The following is a 16,284-nucleotide window of genomic DNA, read 5'->3' as shown; positions in this document are numbered from 1 at the left end:
TACACAAAATAAAAAAATAAAAATACAATTTTTAAATAAAAACAAGTTAGTAACATGAATTCAATTTTAAATACTAAATAAATAATAATAATAAAATAAATAAAATTAATAAATAAATATAAATTTTTTAAATACATGGAATAAGTAAATAAATAATTCATTTATTAAATTTATTTATTTCTTTTATTTTTTTAATAAATATTAATTTTTTAACCCCTTTTCCATTTTACGAAAAATTTTTAATTAATGTTTATTTTAATAAAATAATTATTTCTTTATGTGTTCAGACTTAAGTTCTTGTTGAATCGAAAATAGTACTTCTTATGCTACTATAGCCATAAAATAACAAGTACATATATTTTACTCCTCATCAAAGTGTTAAAAATGAATTATCTATATCATTTAGTTTATAGCATTATCTCATATTTATTAATATTCTACTGCAGAATCTGTTAATATATATTTATCAGCACATATGCATAACTTGTAAACTATTTTCATTGTATTGAAAGACAATGCTCCGTTAAATCTATACTCAACCTAACCCTTACTCTAAGTGTAAAATGCTCGATAACTAATCAATTTTGTAGAAGCCCTGCCATTTTATCATTTCTAGTAAGATAGCTTCGCAAATTCTAGCCTGTCAAATAGTAAAGGATTGCCAAACGTTTTCGTAGCTTCTTTGACCAAAATTAGAATTTCGAGCACGAAAAGTAAGCCCATCTTTAGGAAGCAAATAACAACACGAAAACCTTTAGCAAATCCGCATGTCTTATTCGCATTCGTGTCGAAGCCAAAGAGAAATGTGAAAAACGTGGGAGAGCTGGGATTGTAGAGGCAAGCAAGACCAACAACATCTCATTTGATTCGCCAGCAGGCGAACCCCATAAATCTAAGCTCAACTAGGGCCCACACAGAGAGTGCAAGAGAGAGAGAGAGAGCGAAACATGAAATCACATTCGCAAAAATAATTAATATTTATTACCCGAGAATGAAGTATTATCAAATTGCATAATTGCTGTGTTTCTCATTCGACACGACAGCAACAGCCGTCGAGCTGACCAGCTGACCCAGCGCCTTCCCACGTGCCACGCCCACTAAACCTGGGGACCTATAAAGTGTGTACAATATATTACTCGAACTTGGAAGCCGGGCTACTTGCGCGTAAATTGCTACTCTCGAGCATGCTCGACGGCCCGAACGGGCCGGGTCGTACCGGGGGCTGCAGCAGCAGCAGCAAGTCGGACAAACTTTTTGATATATGAATTAAGTTTGCTTCGGCCCAGTCCAAGTCAGTGTGTGAGAGTGTATGTCTGTGTGTGTGTGTGTGTGTGTGTGTGTGTGTGTGTGCAACGGCTGTGTGCTGTTGAGACATTTTGGATTTACGTTGTAATTACAGAATTTTGGATTTTCGTCTTTGTGCAGTGCATGGCGCCCAGTTCCGGCCACGTTACCGGCCTCCAGGCCTCCAGGCCACCAGGCCGCCACACTATGCCCGCTCTGTGGCCATGCGGCTCTGTGGTCGTGTCCATTTCGCTGGGTCGCTTGAAGGTTATTTATTATGACATGTTATTTAGGTTTCATTTCAAAAAGTTGATTGGACACTTTAGACTGGCAGCTAAGCGGGATCAGAGCCACAGTCAGAACCAGAACCAGAGCCAGAGCCAAAGCCAGTGCCAGAGCCAGGCATTCCACATCGACTTCTTCAAAAACTTCTTGGCGGAAACATTGCGTGCGCTTGTGTTATTCTATAAAGGTTACAGCTCACGTGTGTATGCGTATGTGTGTCCGTGTGTGTGCTGGGTGTGAATGTGAATGTGAATTTACAAGCAGGTTCAAGTGGGCACACACGCAAACAACAACAACAACAACAACAACAATATCCGCAGGGCTCAGGGGTCAACAGTTGGGTTTTGTTTTGTATTTTTGTTTTTCGGACGGAAAGGCTGCGTGAAAAAATGGTGTAATCCTATATTATCGCCCCGAGCACGACTGCATTTCCAATCCGTTTAGCAAACATCTATGGCCAAATAAAATTTCCGAAAATACTTAGAATATGAAATGAAAACAAAAAACAAAAAAAAACAAAAGAACGAAACTCAATTTGAATTTTGGTTTCATTATTCGGTGACTATTCCTATCCCAAACCTGGATTTCAAATGCAAACACAAACCCTTTGAATAATTCATCAACAATTTTAGCAAAAAAGTGTTGAAGCCACTTGAATGAAATGGACACAGATAGTGAAGCAGCTAAGCTTAAAAAAAATGAGTATATAAATTATAAAATCGAAAAACATATAAAATATGAATATACATATGTATATGTATTATGTATTTGTTAATTAATTGACTAAAAAAAAGTTCTCTCCAGTACATACACAGAATAATATTAGTAAATCCTAATCTTATCCGCCTTAAGAATTAATACAAATAATATATTTGTAATACTTTATATAAAGCTATCTCTGCTATATAAATTGGATCTATATTATATTAATTATATCTCATAATGTTATCTCATTTAATCTCATAACAGCATGATTCAGCATAAATTTTCTGTATAACATTTGTGATAAAAGCTTAGTATCATCTATCTCCACAGAAATGCACACTATTTATCAAGGATTTTTAGTATTCATCATTTGATCTCTGTTCATTGGATATTTCCGCTTTGTTTGTTGGCTAAAAATATCGTTAGACAAGGAGACATCATTAAATTTTTGATGATGTGCATGATTTGCGGCTTTGTGGTGTATCGAATGGGCAGACGCAACAAACAGAAAGAAAGAAAGGGAAAAAATCGAAGATGAAAAAAAATAATGTAAATGTGAATTCATTTAAATAATTAAACCATGATTCGAGTATAAATTGATCTTAACAGCATGTGAGTTAATAGCACTCGAATTAAACCAAGTTGACTGTGCTGAGAGGCGACTCGAGGAGAAATAAATGAAACGACATGAGAAGAAAATAATTAAAACGAACGAAATTAATTTGTTCCACTTGAGCCACCCGCCTAACAATGATATGAGGTTTTTACCTAATGCCGATTGTTTGCCTCACATGTCTGTCTTTCAATCTGTCTGTCTGTCGGCTTGACTGCCTGTCCACCTCATCCACGACACGGCACAGGCCCAAAAAGACGTCTGGCCGAAGCCTCTATGTCTGAGCCATGACACATAAGTTATGGCCAAAATGGTTAAGAACTCAACATGAAATGAACATTTTGGTAGAACATTAAAAGACTTTTGTCAGCGTCGTCAACAAAAAAAAAAAAAAAAAAATGAAAACGCTCGTAGAAAGGTGTCTCATCAAAAAGGTTAAGCAAAACGAATTTTAAATGCACTCACACAAATCTGACTAAGTTAATGATATGATAATAAAGCTAAATATCTATTGTATATAATTTAAATAATATTTATTACTAAAAACTAGAGATTCGACTTTATTGAAGATCATTTATATGGATATAATGATAAGAAAATGATTTTCAATTTGTTTTCATTTCAATATATTTAGTTATTGATATATACGATGTTTAGGCATTAGAGTGCTTTATCAATAAGATCAGTGAGAGCGGAAGTTCTTTTTGAGGGATTGGGCATGATAGCTCACATTCTGCGAATCCGAATCCGAACTCTATGAAATTGATACATAAAATGTGTGTTTATAATGCGAACCTGCCTTAAAGAATTTATTCAAATAAGGACTACAAATTAAACTAGTTTAGGTAATAAAAATTCATATATGGCATAATTTAGTTTATACCATATCTAACTATCAACTACACGACAATTATTATTGTGCCTATTACAAGTTTTGCTATAATAGTTCCTTTCTAACTCCCAACTTTAATCCAGAGATCTTAAAAAAATCGTTTTTGATTTTGCTTTGAATAATTAGAATATATTTATATTTTATATAGTTTGTTCATTTGTATAAAAATATTTTAAATACAGAGAAAAATCCTACTTAAAGCTTAGAGCTATCTTTTAGCTTGAGCCAAAAACAAATTTTATTAGACTCCAACCTGTATAAATAGATCAGAAGACTTCTGCATAGATGTTACGAAAGCATTGAGGAATATAAACTACCCGCGGGCTGCTACATATAATTACGGCTAATTTATCTAATGTGTGTTCCGTCGGTCAGCCAAGCGGGGCAGTTGCCATGACACGGCATTAAATGTAAAATCGAGCAGCGAAAAAAAAATTAGAAAAGAAAAACGGCAACGGGCCAAAAACCGGCAGCGGAGTGTTGGAGGCGTTGCAGAACCGGGGGGGCTTTACTTCGACGGCTTATCGCCAAGAAATGTGCAACAATAATTCAGCTAGAATAGATGTAGAATGTATATGCCAGGCAGGCAGACAGGCAGACAGGCAGTCAGGCAGACAGGCATGCTTTGACCTATCTTAACGCAATCGTGGCAAGCTGGGCAGGTGGACTGAGGGAGGGAGTTAGGGAGGGAGGACGCAGTGAGCGTCGGTGAGTTCAGAGTTCACCCTAATCAATGTCAACAACTTCACGCTTCGCTGTGCGAGTTATGTTGACAAGCCGTGTGATAAGGACATATCTAGGGGCCCAGAAAAACAAAAACCCATGCTGTGTGCCACCTGTGCGGCTCGATCCCTCTAATCCGCTGGCCCATAAAGTAGCTAAGTTATTTGCTCCTGCCAACCGCTCATCGCTCTCACTGGCCGAGAACTTCAAATGCGGCGCTCAGGTAAACAGTAGCCGAATCTTGGCTAACACAAACTTAATTAGTGACATTTACGTAAGTACGTAAATCATATATATACATATATTTAGATATGCTTGACATCAGCAAAATAATTCTCTTTATAAGACATTTTTATTTCAAGTGTATTTAGTTTAACAACGAATTGTTGGAGCCAATATATTCCTAACTAACCTTTAAGTAAATATATTTATATTTATTCCTAATATGTCAGTCGTAAAAAATTAAGATTAGGATGAATGTAAATATTAAAGCTAAAAAACCAAATTCGCCTTTTGATGTATAACTGGATAGATGAGTTGTTATTTATTAATATTTTTCGATTTCATATAACTTGTATAACTGGATATCAAAAGACAATTTAATTTTGAATTTAATAATTAATTTCTTATATTTTTGCATTATAAATACACGCAGCTCTTGAGAATTCCTTAAGTATTTCACTAATAAAATTCTGCTAATGAAATTTTTAATAATATGCAATAAAATTGTACATATATAAATTTTAGTTTGTTTCTGGTTTTCAATCGAAAATCATGGCACCAAGCGGGAACTTGCTTTCAATAGATCGAAATACACATATAAACAAATCCAGTTTCATTAATCTAATGCATTTTTAAGACATCCATTAGGCCGAAATTGTTCTAATATACGGGCCGTATAAATTACTTAATGCTGGGCTGTGAAAAAAATAACGAACTCGTCAGCAAAAATATAACCCACAGTACGAAATTAAAGTACAATATATATATAGATATATATATATATATATGTATATGTATATATATCTATATAGAGTATACACACAAAGGGAATGACGAACGAAATGGCATATCATAAAAATGGTAGAAAATTGCTACGCCCAAAAATTAAAAGCGAAGACCGGGAAACGGGAAACGGAAAACCAAATATCAAATGCGGCCTGGCCTAATAGACAAGACAGGGCACACAGAATGAATACGATAAAATGTGAAGAGTATTTTGTTATACGAAATCATGAATAGATTTCGTAGCTGGTTGCCTCAGTTTGTGTGTCAGTAATGCGTCGTTAAACTGTAAAAGACCGTAAAAGCAGAGGCCAACGAAAAAATGAAACGAACCCATAAAAAATGAGTAGTCTTTGGTGTAGATGGAGCAGAAGCCCAAAACGCTTCGTTCGCCACAAATGAGTGAGAGAAGCGGGCAAGTCGGAGCTAGCAGCTAGCAGTGAGGCGAGTAAATCATTTTACAATGGCACCCGTAGGCCGGTTTCGTTTCTGGGGAGCTGTCAGCGCCTTTATGGCTTTCATGAAGGACAATCAAGTAATAGCCGACGATTTTACGATGACACAAAACTACATAATAAAAGATATATCAGCGCAAGCGTCTAACTCCAACTTTGACCAATATCAACAAGCGCTGAGCTCTATTCCACTTTCAGAGAAGCGGACAAACGAGAATATTGCAGTCGGGTACAATCGACTTGCTTATACTCGCCTATCGATGAAAACTTGAAATATAAATCTCGAATTCGACTATAAAAATTGATTCATCGTTTTCAATTTGGATAGTTTTGGTATACAAAATGAGTAGATATTTTTAAGTTAGTTATATATAGCACTATTATACTAGTTTATTATTAACTGAAGGCTTAAAGCCGAAAATAAATTGAATCAGTTGGAAAATAAAGATCTCTAGCTTCTACATCTTTAGATCTGATTATAGTAAGCAAATGAAAGTAGAAATCAAGCTGTCGGGTATAATCAACTATATAATATTTGTTTACTGTTTACCAATAAGGACTCCGTCAACAGAGTTTTGAGTAGAAGTTGTTTAATGGAACTGAAATATATATACATATTTGTTCCACTTCTATTGTATTAAATAGGCGCTATATCTCTATTAATACTTCTTTTCATATACAAAGTCGAGTCTCGATAATTTGTTCCCAGCTAAATCGAAAATCGTGATAAATCGAACAAAAATTCTATCCCCTTAAACAAAATTATTTTTCAATAATTCCCGATAATTTTAATTTCTGTGTAAATAAAAAAAAAAAAAAAAACTGATCCCCTTGCCACTTCGAATTATCGACACTCGATAGTATAATATCCAGTTTCTATGTGATAAATTAATCTCCAAGTGCAAATTTTTAGCTCCATGCCATTATATCTGGGCAAAGCCAACACACCCTTCTCTGCTTGTATTTCCAGGGTATTGACGCGAAAAACTTAATATACTTATGTACTAGCAGCTAAATCGTTAGCTTTGGCACGCCAATAGATGCGATGCATGTTGGCAATCACTCTTCGGCCTGTTGGGCTCATTTCTGACAATTTTCAATTTCTATACCCCTCACGCCTCGCCTGCTATATCGAAATGGATGCGTGACACGCAAACTAGTCGCCCGTTTTTAATACTCTTTCACCTTTATTCCGGCTGGCGCGCGATAGCGCGAAATTATTGTCACCTGAGTGGTCAACACCCCCGACCTACCTAGCTGCCCACCCACAACCTTACCACCTGCCCTCTCCCTCGCCCTCGCACTCGTCCACATCCTCGAGCGTCTCGCAGCACAATTTTGAAGTGGGGGTACATTAGTCTGGCACTTGCAACTTGCAACTGAGAGTAAAATATCTAATATAACTTATCCTTTGCCAGACTAGAGCTGCGTCTTCTCTTTCTTTTATCAAATGAACAAATAACAACAGAAATTGGTAGAAAACTTGAGCAAAACTTTAAATTGGTCATTGCACTTGCACAGTCTTTGCCACGCCCAAAGCATTGTAGACATTGTGGATTGTACTTTTGAGAATAAACTATTTATGTATGGTAAATTGCGCATATAATAAATATGAATATAGATTTTATATATATAAATTATATACTATATTTGAGTGCTTTTTTTAATATATATACAATATAATACATATTGCACACATTTGTTATTTATTGGCCCAGTATATTTTAAATATTTGTATAATCATTTTTAATTACATTTTAAATACTTTTTCATTTCTTTTTTATAACAGATATTTTATTTTATTTTATTTATTTATTTTTTTCTTATATTTTAATATAGTATTTTTTTTTAATATTTATAAAAGTAATTTATTCTTGTCTATAAATATTATTATGCTGTACATATTTCTATTATTTTTTAAACTTATTCAACAATAACTTTATATATATTCAGTTATTATTTGTATGAATTAATTTTTCATATGATAAATCCTTGCAAAATTTAGAATATATAGTAGTGAACTTTCAGGGTATCATTAAGTTTAACATGCCTATACACTAGTGTATATATATATATGAACATACATGCATACATATATATAAACATTTCTATATATATTTGGTATAAACAGACTTACGCGCAGAGGGCTTTAATGCTTTTGATTTCATTCCAGGATTTTTTCCGTCTCTTGATTGACAGTAATGGCATTTTTGCGACTCGTCGAGCGGAAAATGCTGAAAAGCTGCGCGCTGACACGACAACGCGAGTCAATAATAAAAATTGCATGTTGAAAGCACATTTGGGAATCCCAAAGTCACACACAAAGTCAGCGTCGCAGTTGCTGTTGACGTCGCTGCCGCAGTCGCAGCGCAGCGCAGTTGTAGTCGTCGTCGTCCTCGTCCTCGTCAACATCGCTGCGGAAGCAGCACAGTTGTCACCCCTTAGCCGGCAGAAATGCGTAAATGAAAACCCTTTTGGCCGCGTTTTCCAGTTAATTTATTTTTGGTTAATTTCCTTCGTTTGTTATTTTAGTGCCCGCCACTTGCTCTACCCACACGTACCCACTCCAATAAAAGCAAAAACAAAAACCATATCATACCATAGCCGAACATAATCCAACCCATGCCCCAGCATTTATTGCATTTTAGCAGGAACGCACTCAAGCAATTTATAAAGCGCAAAGGTTAATGGCAATACGTGAAGCACAGAGCAGGAAAACAAGCCGAAAGGAATACAGGATCTACGCTCTACAAATTAAAAGTATTATCTGGAGCTAAACGAAAAAAAAAAAACAACAACAAAATATGGAACTATAAAAAACTATATGAAAGTGTAAGAGACAAAACCTAATGATATATGATATATGATATGATATATATGATATGATGTAGAAATAAACTAAAGAGTACAGAAGTTATTAATAATCCTCTACAAATTATTTTTAAAATATGTTACATATTTATGTAAGTACACAGTTCATAGTTCTGTGAACATATTTAATAGATAAAAAAAATTTATCAATATTTTATTTTGTACTCACCTCATTTTATCTTATCGCAAAATTTGTAATACATGAGATATTATAAATTCTTTATTGTGTTATAATCAGTATTAGTCTGTTTTAACCTTATTCCTAAATCTTTAATTGTATTTTGTACCTTTTAAGTCTTTTAATAATCCAAGAAATTGTTCAACTATTTTATATTCTTTGAATATAATTTTAATATTCTTTGAATTTTATTTCAGACTAACAAAGGCAAAGCAACTTTACAAAGTAGATCGTATCCAGTTTCATAGCTTAAATACAAATTGATTAGATTGAATATAAACCACATATCAAAATTAGTTTCTGCTAGACAGAGGTTTTCTGCTTTTATAATATCTTGAGCTAATTTAGCATTCACAGTCAGGAATATATATAAATACTTGACAGGGTCTACCACGCCGAACCTTAACAGTTTTGCAATTTCTTAAATAGCTTCAGTTCTTATATTATTATTATCATAATTAAGTTTATTTCTATTCTCAAATATAGTCAACCCCATTTCTCCTATCAATAATATTTATAGCAGAAACAATCTGCAATTCATTTCAAAATCACTTGCAAGCCCTTTTTGAAATATAATTGGGTTATTTAATTTTCAAGCGTGGCCAGTTTGGCCATTTCCTTGTTTTTAATTTCATTTTTATGATTTTTTTTTAAACTTACACAAGACTCTTGAATGTAATAAAAAATAACGAAACATAAATATCATAAACAACTGTGCGCTATACTTAACATAGCTAGGGCGAGAGCAAACGAAAATAAAGATGGAAAACAATATATAAAATATATATCAGCAATAATTTGAAGCATCAAATTTTTATTGCCGCTGGCAATCATTTAATCATCTCGAGTCATCAGTCGCCCTACCTCCCCATCTATCTCTCTCACTCTCACTCGCTCGCTGAGCTGTTGGTGTGGGGTATATTTTGCAATTCGCTGGATGGGGCAGGCAGAAGTTACTCCCAGCGCAGCTTCAAGTTGGGCTCTGCCATGGCCAACTCTGGCTTTAGCAATGGGCCATCAGCCCATTTGACACATGTGTCACTTGCCAGCGTTTCGGTTTCACTGTATAGCTCTCTCATTCCCTCTCCCTCGCTCTCTCTCTCTCTGTCGCTCTCTCTCTCTCGCTCTTGGTTGTAGCCTTCGGTTGACAGCTGTCAGTGTCAGTTTACATAATTTATAGATTTCAGCGCATAAAAAAGTCATAAAATTTACAATGTTGCTTTCAACAAAAACACATTCAGCCTGCCTGCCTGCTGCCTGCTGCCTAGAGCCTGGTCCTGGCATACCCGATTCTTTTGATGCCTTATTTTTATGAGCGAAGACATCAATTTTCGCACAGCAACAGCAACTACAATCTATATACATATACATTTATACATATACACATACAAATACACATATGTATAGATTGTATATTTATCTGCGTATTTCTCTATTTCTTCAATACTTGTTTGTATTGCCAATGGCATTCGAAATGCTTTTGATTTATTTGTATTTATGTGATTCCTTTCTCATATTCAGCTTCAGCGATAAATCCTCGCACTCAACAAAATACATAAACGATTTATAGTTGAACAAACGGCACAAAATGCAACAATAGCCAAAAAAAAAAAAGAAGAAAAATACAGAAATACAAAAAATACAACAGCAAAAAAAGCAAGACAAGGGGCACAGTAGCTAACGGCCAGCGCCTCAGCTATAGGAACAAGTTTTCCTGCTGTTACCAAATCCCGGCGCAACATAAATCTTTAATGGAAAATCTTGGCAGCAGGCGAAAGACCATATGCAGCGAGGGCAGTCCAAACAGAAACTGATATACCAAAAAATAAACAAGCAACAAAGCTTTTAGTCTCTAGCTTTTGTGGCTTATAATAACGAATGGAATGAGAGACTCAGCTCGTTGCCCTGATCCAGAATATATAGCTTAAGAGGTTTGCCCAACTTATTCTGCTTTTTACTTACTTTTTAATAGAACCATTATAGCCTGATTTCACATTTTCAATGGATCTATGTACCCAATAAAGGAGAGGAAAGAAAAGTTGAACCCACAACTTACTTGACAATAATCATGGAAATTTAATAAAATGTTAATCCGAAAACTTAATGATAATTACAATAATATTAATAACATATAAAGTTAGACTCTATTTCCTAAGCCGTGCGAAATATAGTTTGATAGTTGAAAAGTTTTTCCTTTTTGTTTTCTCAAGAGAGGATAACTTTTCACAAGATATTAAGTCTTTGATTTTAAATATATCTAAATATAAGTCATCTCATCCCTGACCACTTCCACAATAATCTCCACCTTTCCTTTGATACTCTTCACCCCTCCATATACATACTTAAGAGAGCCGTTGCGAAATTCATAGTTCGCTCGTTCATAGTTCATAGATCATATTCCCATTTCTTATTCATTCTTTTATCTAGTCTATACTAGTCTATACTCACATCTTTTATAATATAGGTTTTCAAGTTTCCTACTGAAATGAACCAATTCTACTAGTAAAACTCTTAGTGAAAAACACAAGCTGAGCCAAGCAAGCGAGGCAATTCTAGTTAGAGATATGAAAATACAATTACATTTTATATTCAATCGTGGAGAACTAAACAATTTTCTCAGCTCATCTGATAGGCAAACAAAGTAACGGTTGAAATTTGATAAATAGCTTAAGAAGCAAGAAACGGAAGCTGAAGAAGACAAGAAGGAGTACAGCTGGACTAATTATAGCAGAGATAGACTAATTGACGTAAAAAACTGAGATATGAGTGAATCATCGAATACGGAAGAAAAGCCGGCATATGCATTATTCTTTGGCGGAATGGGCGCTGCCTCGGCCATCATATTCTCGGCACTGGGCGCCGCCTATGGCACAGCGAAGTCCGGCACTGGCATTGCCGCAATGGCCGTAATGCGGCCGGAGTTAATTATGAAGTCCATCATACCGGTGGTCATGGCTGGCATTATAGCCATCTATGGCTTGGTCATCTCGGTGCTGATTGCCGGCTCGCTGTCGAACGACTACACCATACGCAAGGGCTACATTCACCTGGCCGCTGGACTCTCAGTGGGTTTTTCCGGCCTGGCGGCGGGCTTTGCCATTGGCATTGTGGGTGATGCCGGTGTGCGTGGCACAGCGCAGCAGCCACGCCTCTTTGTGGGCATGATACTCATTCTGATCTTTGCCGAGGTCCTGGGCCTGTACGGCATGATTGTGGGCATCTACTTGTATACCAAATAAAAAATGAAAATGCATTAAAAATATTTGCGGTGGCAGCAACTTAAAGTGTTTCGAGAATTTCATTTGGCTGATGACAGCGACACAGCAGTTGGCCCCTGATTCCCAGGCGTTGCGAATCTGTGTGGCACCTTGTGACAACTTAACAATCACATCTGCTTGCAGAAGAAACGTACCCCAAAGTCCCAGTCATAAAAACCCGCAAGCCCCCCGTGGAAACTGAAACGCTTTACTAAAAAACATTCAAAATGCAAAACATTCCATGGCACACAAATAAAAATGTCATGAAGCTTCTATATCAGGCCATGGGTATGCAGGGATTGAAGAGTTTGTTGTTGTCGTTGCTACACACACACATACACACTCACACACATACACGGACACAGTGAGGCTGCTCCCAGTGGTGCCAGAAACAAATTTCCATTTTGTTTTGTGCGAAGAAAATTGTCGCATTTTAAGCTCACGCCCAGAGCTCCGACCGAAGGAAGAGAAAGCACCGAAGACCCTCCCCTCGACAGGGGTTCATACTATATTCCAATTTGTTTAATTGAAACAAGTGCGGAAAGCAAGCAAATGCTGAAAGCATTCAAAGTATGCACAAAAAAGAACAGCAGGAGCAGCAGCAACAGCCAACAAAAAAAAAAAAAAAAAAAGTGGGAAAAACCGCAGCTTCGATATTCAATAGTCAGAATTTGCTTTTGCGGTTTGCTTACTCGCCGGATAGACTAGCTAGGGTAGACCAAACCGCTAACACGAATTTCGCCATAAATTTTCACATTTTCTCTCTATGCCATGGGTAGCCGGAAAATTTAACGGCACATAAAGATAAACCTCGTTAGCAGCAACAAAACACGCCGAGCGAACGAAAAAAAAAAATTGCATATTATATAATAGACATACATTTAACGCTTTGTGTTATCAACCAACTTGGGCATATCAGCACGCGCATAAATATTCGAATTATCATGCAAAAATTTTGAAAAACCAAATCACGGAAAAAGGTTAGCTAGGATAGCCGAATATTGGATACACTTATGAGCATATAACGTGGAAAATTCTTTTATAAGAAATATGTATTGATGTCAGAATGCTATAGTACGATAGTATGATAGTATGATAGTATGATAGTGTGATAGTATGATAGTATGATAGTATGATAGTATGATAGTATGATAGTATGATAGTGTGATAGTATGATAGTATGATAGTATGATAGTATGATAGTATGATAGTATGATAGTATGATAGTATGATAGTATGATAGTATGATAGTATGATAGAATGATAGTATGATAGTATGATAGTATGATAGTATGATAGTATGATAGTATGATAGTATGATAGTATGATAGTATGATAGTATGATTGTATAATAGTATGATAGTATGATAGTATTCTAGTATAACAATATGACTATGTGATAGAATGTCACTTCGCTCCAAGTCTCAAGAAAAAAGAGAAAAATGTGATATATGAATTGAATGTTCTATCAATCTCTCTCTGCCTTTCTCTCTCTCTCAACCCATAATAGGCTTATCGAAATTCATCATAACTAAACTAGTTTCAATCCAGTCATCTGTTAATTCATTTCCTATATCCTAATCAAATTCAGAAAAGGAAACATCTTGCAGCGATCCAATCGAAGCAATCGAAGAGCTAACAGCAGAAGGAACATGTCCGCCGAGGCTGACAACGACAGACCAAGCTATGCAATTTTTATTGGGGCTTTGGGATCTGCAACGGCCATTACTTTCTCAGCTCTGGGCGCTTCATATGGCACAGCTATGTCAGGTAGAGGCATTGCCGAAATGGCCCTGATCAAGCCGGAGCTTATTATGAAGGCCATCATACCGGTGGTCATGGCTGGCATTATAGCCATCTATGGCTTGGTTGTGGCTGTCCTCATAGCCGGTTCGATAGGTGATTCATACTCCATAAAAAAGGCGCAAGCCCAACTGGGCGCTGGACTCTGTGTCGGATTTTCTGGTCTCTCCGCGGGCATGGCCATTGGCATTGTTGGGAATACCTGTGCACGTGCATCAGCCAGGCAGCCACGCCTATTTGTGGCCATGGTGCTCATCCTGATCTTTGCCGAAGTTCTAGGTCTATACGGTTTAATTGTGGCCATTTTTCTATATACCAAGTTCTAAGTCTTTGACAATAAATAAAATAAAATAAATAAAATTACATATGATTTCCCTTTCCATAGAATTTATGTTTTATATATCAATACAGTTCTATTTATTTCCAATTTAAGACTATATAATTTTGTAATGAATATTCTATTTCAACTGGGTTTATTTAATGTACTTTTTCATATGTTCCATTCCAAATTAATTTTATTAGCTATTTTATTAGCAATTTTATTTGTATAATAATTAAAATAAATAAATATAAAAATAATTGGAAAATAAAATCTAATTAGTTGAATGATTTCCACGTTTACACACATGTATTACACAAACATACATATTCCATTCCCATTTCGTTCCCCCAACATTCAGCATCATATTAACATTTCATTCCCTTTTCCTATACACTGACTGCCTCAGCATAAATAAATACCCAATTTTTATGCTCGACTCCACAGCGTTTCACCTGGAAATGGGAAATTAATTTATATTTTAGGCATTTGGCATTGCCTTTGGCAATTATGTGGCCTATGTGATAATGGCCAACTGTATGCAGCAGATGAAAGCATTTTGTCATCATTTCCCTTGATAAATGAGCCAGAAGCCATAAACATCATCAATGCGAATGGCCATAATCGCACTTAATGCTAAACAGAGTACGCCACAAACCTACCTGGTGCTGTGCCATGCCCTCAAATTGCTTGTTTATACAATCCCTCAAAATGATGCCTGTCAGCCGGCTCAAGGATCTGAGCTGGAGCCCAATGCAGCTGGTCTCCCAGGCGGGTGACGAGAGGCGAGAGGCGAGAGACGAGAGGTTCAAGGTTAAGGGTGGCTGGGCTCTTGGAGCATATGCGAAGGCTGGCGCGTGTGTCATTTTTTGGCAACTCAACACCAATTGGCATTAGCGTTGAGTGTGTTTGCATAATAAATTCGATAACATAAAATATCGATTCGATTTAACCGCAGCGCCTCCTGTGGGGCGGCCACACCCATCGAGTGTAATAAAACGAAATTTGCAATTTACTTTTGGATTCGAGGATTTATGTTTCACCTTCCTGCAGATAATTGTTTTCACTTCCTTTGCCACTCGACTGAACTTTTAATGCTGAAATAACAGTAAAAACGGCAAATGCGTGCGGCTAAGACATAGAACTGGTGGTGGGTGGTATAGGAGCAGAGGGGTGCCAAATGGATGAGAAAGAGTAGGAGGAGGAGGAGAAGCTACTTCTACGGAATCCTGCGTTTTGTATTGTGAGCGGTGCGACGTTAAGCACAAACGGAAACAGTTGAATATCGAAAATGTACGCCACACTCAGCAGGCAATCCTGAACCACCCACTACATCCCTCCCCCTCCGTCCATCGACCACTTTCTCTGCCAGGCTGACAAAGTGCTTAGCGAAATGGGTTTATTAAGAGCAAACACTTTATTCAAATGTTGAGTAACATAAATAAATATGTATTAACTGGCATTACTTAACTCCTCCTGCCCCCTCTCAGCGGGTGACTAAAGAGCAAAAGTTAACTCTAAGCAATTTCTATAATTGATAAGAAATAAAATACTTCATCGATTGAGATTTATTATGCCAAAGGAATTTATGTGGACAGAAATGCCTGCCCTATATTATAATTACAAAATTATTCTTATTTTTGTTTCCTTATATGCAATTAAATAAAAAAAATTATCGTTTAATATCAATAATTACTTAATTTCTTCTACGTTTCTCAATGGGAGATATAAGATACATTTTTTATTTCCCCAAGCCAAATGGGAATGATTCATATTTAGCTGTGCCATTACTATAATTGATAGGTAATTAAATACTTTATTAATTATGATTTATTGTTACCCTGATATAGGGGACACTTAGACTAATTACTAAACGTTGTCTTTTAATAGACGG

General features: G+C 36.1%; 2 protein-coding genes and 1 long non-coding RNA gene across 3 annotated transcripts; all 3 read left to right on the top strand.

Annotated features, from left to right (window-relative positions):
* The first annotated feature begins 10,134 nt into the window (after nucleotides 1–10,134).
* Nucleotides 10,135–11,197, top strand: LOC26528053. Its single transcript, XR_001449167.3, has 3 exons — nucleotides 10,135–10,460; nucleotides 10,533–10,942; nucleotides 10,995–11,197. It is a non-coding gene; the product is annotated as an uncharacterized LOC26528053 (long non-coding RNA).
* A 309-nt stretch (nucleotides 11,198–11,506) lies between these two features.
* LOC6583126 (V-type proton ATPase 16 kDa proteolipid subunit) lies at nucleotides 11,507–12,295 on the top strand. The gene has a single exon (XM_002008768.4). It carries the CDS (start codon nucleotides 11,774–11,776, stop codon nucleotides 12,248–12,250), a length of 477 nt encoding a protein of 158 aa, XP_002008804.1. The 5' UTR covers nucleotides 11,507–11,773; the 3' UTR covers nucleotides 12,251–12,295.
* A 1,456-nt stretch (nucleotides 12,296–13,751) lies between these two features.
* On the top strand, nucleotides 13,752–14,431 carry LOC6583125 (V-type proton ATPase 16 kDa proteolipid subunit). The gene has a single exon (XM_002008767.4). It carries the CDS (start codon nucleotides 13,921–13,923, stop codon nucleotides 14,395–14,397), a length of 477 nt encoding a protein of 158 aa, XP_002008803.1. The 5' UTR covers nucleotides 13,752–13,920; the 3' UTR covers nucleotides 14,398–14,431.
* The last annotated feature ends 1,853 nt before the right edge of the window (nucleotides 14,432–16,284 follow it).

The sequence above is a fragment of the Drosophila mojavensis genome, unplaced genomic scaffold, assembly GCF_018153725.1.
Source record: "Drosophila mojavensis isolate 15081-1352.22 unplaced genomic scaffold, ASM1815372v1 contig_74, whole genome shotgun sequence".
Classification (NCBI taxonomy): Eukaryota; Metazoa; Arthropoda; class Insecta; order Diptera; family Drosophilidae; genus Drosophila; species Drosophila mojavensis.
Note: the sequence above shows the minus strand (reverse complement) of the source record. Positions and strands in the feature narration are given on the sequence as shown.

Coding starts and splice junctions, on each gene's coding strand:
- LOC6583126 (XM_002008768.4), top strand. CDS start 11,774: ATGAGTGAATCATCGAATACGGAAGAAAAGCCGGCATATGCATTATTC.
- LOC6583125 (XM_002008767.4), top strand. CDS start 13,921: ATGTCCGCCGAGGCTGACAACGACAGACCAAGCTATGCAATTTTTATT.